The sequence below is a fragment of the Myotis brandtii genome, unplaced genomic scaffold (assembly GCF_000412655.1).
Source record: "Myotis brandtii unplaced genomic scaffold, ASM41265v1 scaffold305, whole genome shotgun sequence".
Classification (NCBI taxonomy): Eukaryota; Metazoa; Chordata; class Mammalia; order Chiroptera; family Vespertilionidae; genus Myotis; species Myotis brandtii.
In genome coordinates this window covers 630,722-636,855 of record NW_005361652.1, presented here as the reverse complement: position 1 = coordinate 636,855, position 6,134 = coordinate 630,722, and the positions used below count along the sequence as shown (strand labels likewise).

Sequence of the window (6,134 nt, the reverse complement as noted above, 5' to 3'; positions counted from 1 at the left end):
AGGGAGGGAGGGAGGGAGGGAGAGAGAGAGATCATCAATGTGAGAGAGACACATCGCACATCAATTGGCTGCCTCCCGCACATGCCCAGACCTGGGCTGGGAAATGAACCTGCAACCCAAGCACATGCCCTTGACTGGGAATCAAACCCTCAACCCTTCAGTGTGTGGACCAATGCCCCAACCACTGAGCACACCAGCCAGGGCTCAAACTGTCTTTTATAGGTGTGAAGCTATTTGGCATATATTAGGATCAAATCAGCAACTTGGCCTCATTAGCACCATATACTAACCCACTAAACTTTAATAAAGTGTAATTTTTCTTTAAAGGTCTGAACCACGAGAGAGCAATTGATGTTGCATTTCTACCCCTGCACTGTCCAGAAGATATCCGAACATCTCAAATAGACACATTATTATCCTGTATGAATTACAGCTGTGTGTATCCACAGGAAGTAACTGATTCTGAGAGGATGCCAGGTCCAAGAGCCCTTGCAGGTATGACCGTATCAGTGTTCTTTTCATTCAGAAAATAAAATTAGAATTGTAAATAGTCATGTTTTGTGGAATTGTGCACCTGAAACCTGTCTAGTTTTGTTAACCAGTGTTACCCCAATGTGTTCAATAAAAAGGAAAAAAAATATTGTAAATAGTCCTAACCTTAAGATGTTTTTATATAAACCAGAGGTGGGGACCGTCTGGTCTGCCAGGTGTATCATTTGGTCTTGCCCTGCCAAGGAAACCACAGGTGGGACAAGAAATTCAATAAATCTAGGAGCTTTTTCATAGCAACATAATTTTTAAGTTAATCATTTTGTTTGGCCCGCAAATGATGTTATAAATATCCAAGTGGCCCTTGGAAGAAAAAAAGGTTCAAGGTTCCCCACCCCTGCTATAAACAGTTATAGCCTTAACATTTAATACAGTTTGAAGAATTATTTTATAAATGTACCCCAAGACTTATAAGTGAAAATATATATTTTAAACAAAATAGAATGGATTAATGGTTTTTATTCCAGGCAGGCATTAACCATGTTCTCTTATAGCCTGGCTGGTGTTGCTCAGTGGTTGAGAGTCCACCTATAAACTAAGAGGTCCCTGGTTTGATTCCCGGTCAGGGCACATGCCTAGGTTTCAGGCTCGATCCCCAGTAGGGGGTGTGCAGGAGCACCTGGTCGATGTTTCCATCTCTCCATCCCTCTCCCTTCCTCTCTCTCTAAAAAAAATTTTTTTAACTCAAGAGTTTTCTCTTATAATACAACTAGAGGCCTGGTGCACTAAATTCATGCACTGAGGGAGGGGATGTACCTCAGCCCGGCCTGCACTCTCTCCTATCTGGGAACCCTCGGGGATGTCCGACTGCCGGTTTACGCCCGATCCCTGTGGAATCGGGCCTAAACTGGCAGTCAGACATCCCTCTCACAATCTGGGATTGCTGGCTCCCAACTGCTCACCTGCCTGACTGCCTGATTGCCCCTAACCACTTGTGCCTGCCAGCCTGATCGCCCCCTAACCACTCCCCTGCCAGCCTGATCAACGCCTAACTGCTCCCCTGCCAGCCCAGTCACCCCCAACTGCCCTCCCCTGCAGGCCCAGTCACCCCTAACTGCACTCCCCTGTAGGCCAGGTCACCCCTAAATGCCCTCTCCTGTTGGCCTGGTCCCCCCCAACTGCCCTCCCTCCCCTGCCTGCCCAGTTGCCCCTATCTGCCCTCCCCTGCTGGCCTGGTTGCCCCTAACTGCCCTCCCCTGCCAGCCATGTTGTGGCTGTGGGCGCTGCCATCATTGAGGGTGGGGCAGTCAATTAGCATATTTCCTCCTTATTGGCTGTGGGCGCCACCATCTTTGTGATGGTGTGAGGGTTAATTAGCATATTCCCTCTTTATTAGATAGGATTCTGAATGTAAGTATTGGACCTAAGTGGTATGCACATGGGAGCAGTGCAAATTTCTAATCTTCTCTCCTTTTAACTCAGATGAGACAGTTTATCCCAGTGATGGCAAACCTTTTGAGCTCTGCATGTCAGCATTTTGAAAAACCCTAACTTAACTCTGGTGCCATGTCACATATAGAAATTTTTTGATATTTGCAACCATAGTAAAACAAAGATTTATATTTTTGATATTTATTTTATATATTTAAATGCCATTTAACAAAGAAAAATCAACCAAAAAAATGAGTTCGCGTGTCACTTCTGACATGCGTGTCATAGGTTCGCCATCACTGATTTATTCTTTCACCTTATAATTGCCTGAAATTTTAATACCTCCATAGCATAGCATAGTACAATTGTTTTCTCTTATAAATGTTTAGTTATTCAAATGCTATGCAATAAACTCCTTGAGGAGTGCCAGGAGTGTATGTAATCCCAATAGTGAAACCCTTCAACCAACTGTTTAGGCTACTACATAATATGCCAAACTTATTTCTATATACCAAAATTATTTATATATACCTATAAAATTATGTGTCCATGATTACCTTATTCACTTTTTTTGTCATTTCTATTTCCTAAGCATGTGGTAAAGTTTTTAGAAGGTTTCATTGAGCTTATAAGTATATTACATTTAAGTTATATTTTAAGAAAGCCTTTATTATCTATGGTCTTTCTATGCTGATGAAACTCTTGAGTGTATGTTGTTTTTAAACAAGTCTTATGAGCTGTGCCTGATGAATAAGTAGCTTTTGGTATTAACGCTTACTGTAAACTGAACATGAATAGCTAATTTTATGTGATGAGGGGTTTTTATTTTCCCACAGTCTATTTTAGAAATGATTATTAGTCGACTTGCAGTATTACTTCTTACATTGCAGCTCCTTAAACTTCCAAAAATTCCAGATTCCTTAGTTAGTGCCCTAATATGCACTTTAAATATTTGTACACTTATTTTCTTACTTCATATAATATCCATTTCTGTCACTTTTTTTCTGCTATATGTATATGTTATTATTGAAGAATATCAAGGCAAAATTCTCAGCTACCTACTAGTTTCTAGTGCCAATATTCTTCCAACAGTCACTAACATCGTCACATGAAAATATCTGGTTAATATTTGGGAGATGAAGGGCAAAAATCACTAGAAAAGTGATAGGGTGCAGAAACCGGTTTGGCTCAGAGGATAGAGCGTCGGCCTGCGGACTGAAAGGTCCCAGGTTCGATTCCGGTCAAGGGCATGTACCTGGGTTGCGGGCACATCCCCAGTAGGAGATGTGCAGGAGGCAGCTGATCGATGTTTCTCTCTCATCGATGTTTCTAACTCTCTATCTCTCTCCCTTCCTCTCTGTAAAAAATCAATAAAATATATTTTTTTAAAAAAAAGAAAAGTGATGGGGTAATCAAAAGTGAGGTGATTTATTTTCTTTTTCATCACATAAGATTAATAATGTGCCCTGGCCAGGTGACTCAGTTGGTTGGAACATCATCCCACACACTGAAAGGTTTTGGGTTCAATTCCTGGTCAGAGCATATACCTAGGTTGCAGGTTCGATCCCCATTTGGGGTGCATGCAAGAGGCAACCAATTGATGTTTCGCTCTCTCTTCCTTCCTTCCTCTCTCAAATTAATAAAAAACATATCCTCAGGTGAGGATTAATATAAAAAACCTATTGACAATGTTGTGTCACTTTAGCTTTGTGCCATGCACTGTGCCTGAACATTTTTATAAGTTTTGACTAACCCTAATAATAAGAACCTTGCAATGTGAATATTATTTTCCTATATTTAAAGATGATTACACTGAAAATCAGATTTATTAGCATGGGTAACAGCTGGGACTTGAACTCAGATCTGTCTGATTTAAAACTTTTTCATTCCTCCAATAATTCCAAAGTGAAAGGTCAACCTGAAAGGTAAAAATAAGTACAGAATAATGTAATGCAGTGCCTTATAGTATAGCATTGGTGTCATCTTTTTAAACATTTTTTATGAACTAGTTTCTTTTTATTGCCTTGAAAATATGTAGATTTGCATTGCTCCACTATAAAAATTAAAAAATAAATATAACTAAATATGGCTTTGAAGTACCAGCCCATATCTTGACATTACTGACAGCATCTGTTTGATGTATTCACTGTTATCTGTGGAAGTTATTACAGCATACCTTTGATGAATGTGTGTGATGAATTAGAGTGAAGAAGAAGAAGATGAAGCACAGGGTTAATATTATAAGAAAAAATATCAGTTTATGTGATATTAAATAAAAGTAAATATTTAATTATTTTACAATACTTACCATCTGCTTTTTATTTTTAGGTGATATTATAAAAGCAGTAACTAAACTGGATAGAGTGCATGTCATCTGTATCTTGGATATCTGTAATTTGGGTGACAACAAAATAGAAGTCTATTTACATAAAATTTATAGACCAGATAATGCTCCTTAAAATTAGCAAATGGAATTATTACAGATTGTTAAATAGGGCAATGCATTAATTATATTCTATCATTTTGTTGGTAATTTTGATAACTGTTTTTCTGCAAGAATATTACATAAGCTCCCAAGTTATTAAGTAGTTTAATGTTAGTCTTGTATTTGGAGTTAACAGACTTCATTTTAAGTTCATTACTGAACCAGTCATTAGAAAAATTTTTGTGTATCAAGAAAATTTACCTTACTTCGATATGACTATTATCTTGACTTTTAATAATTTATGTTCACTGTCTTATTTGTGAAGTGTACATTTGTTCTAAAGCCTCAGCATAGGGCATCTTGACTTCAGAAAAGTAACTACATAGACATTTGACATCCTGCAACTTTTATTCACCTATAATGGCAAGTTTTGAGTTGCTAATTTGAAGATTAAATTCTTCTAAAATGGTCAATCTGCATTTCTTACAACTAAGGTAGTTTCTGTCATTTTCAAAAGCACACAACAATTGTTATGGTCTCCTTACCCCATTCTTTAGTTTAGTCAGCTGTGCAATGTGAATGAATTAAATTGTCTTAAGGTTTTCCACTCCCTATTGTGACTTCATATCATTTGAATTTCTAAATGTTTTCACCACTCTGTTATTTTAAAACCAGAGGCTACAGTATGTCTAAATTTTTGCTGTATTCAGTTGTAATTTGGGTACATGTAATGTGAGCTTAAATAGTGAAATTTTTATCTCATATTAACATTTTAGGTGCTCATATTCAAACTATAAAACAGTAACTAAGGAAATTGATTTTATTCTGGTTGTCTATTATACTTCATTTTAAATGTAAATGGCCTTCCACATTTGCAAGGCCCTATGGTTGACATCTATGTGTATCTATGACCAACACATGAGTTAAAAATTATTCTGTATCAAGATGAATCTGATTATAGTTAAGCTATTAATTTGTGGGGTTTCCTTCTAGCCTTATTGGTCTGTGACTTCATATGCTATACATTTAAAATGTATTGGGCAGCTTATGAACCTAAAGACAGATGCTGCAGTTTGTCCGTAAATGTGTTCGGTCTTTTGTTCTTTATAATTGTGTTTAAATGTTAATTAGAATTGTGAATCCTCCTCATGGTAAAATTCTGAGTGTGTTATTAAAGAATTTAAAACGCAATAACTTTTTGGTCACCTGTCTTATTTTGAATGGATTTAATTTCTTTCTTCCATATATATTTTTGGCCATGAGAGACTTATATGTACTTACTAAATAAGCCAAAATGATTCTTCCATATGGGTTGAAGATTGTTGTTTTATCAAACAAAAGCTGGGTTTTTGTTTTTAGTTATAATAAACTTTATAAGGCAAATCAATTTTAGTGCCACATAAATGTTGGGGAAGGGGAAAATAATACTTCAGAAGTTATTGACTAAAACCTCAGGCTGAGATTTCAGAACCACACATTTTAACAGGTATAATTTCTGTTGTCATATTGAATGAGATATATGAACATTTTTTAAATTTAGAATTTTTAAAGGCAAATTCCCTGGCAGTTTATTTTATATTCTAGTGATATTTCTATCCAAATTTGGAGTTAAACGTATGTGTCATTATTTCTGGATGTTGCAAAATTAGATCACTACTGTGGCAGTTTCCTAAGAAGAATAGCAAACTACCCACAGAAGAACTTATCTTCAAGTGTCAATGTGTTCATTAATTCCAAAGTCAACACAAATATACTACTGCGACATCACATTCATATTAACAAGGCAATG

General features: G+C 36.9%; 1 protein-coding gene across 2 annotated transcripts in view; it reads left to right on the top strand.

The window, feature by feature from the left end:
* LOC102256000 (chromosome unknown open reading frame, human CXorf57) overlaps window positions 1–5,531 on the top strand; it is a 59,621-nt gene extending 54,090 nt beyond the window's left edge. For both annotated transcript variants that reach the window (XM_014542589.1, XM_005869903.2), the window contains 2 exons: window positions 328–495; window positions 4,249–5,531. In XM_014542589.1, coding sequence (XP_014398075.1) covers window positions 328–495; window positions 4,249–4,379 — 299 coding nt within the window. In that variant the 3' untranslated portion in view covers window positions 4,380–5,531. The remainder of the gene's footprint in view (window positions 1–327; window positions 496–4,248) is intronic.
* Window positions 5,532–6,134: the final 603 nt, after the last annotated feature.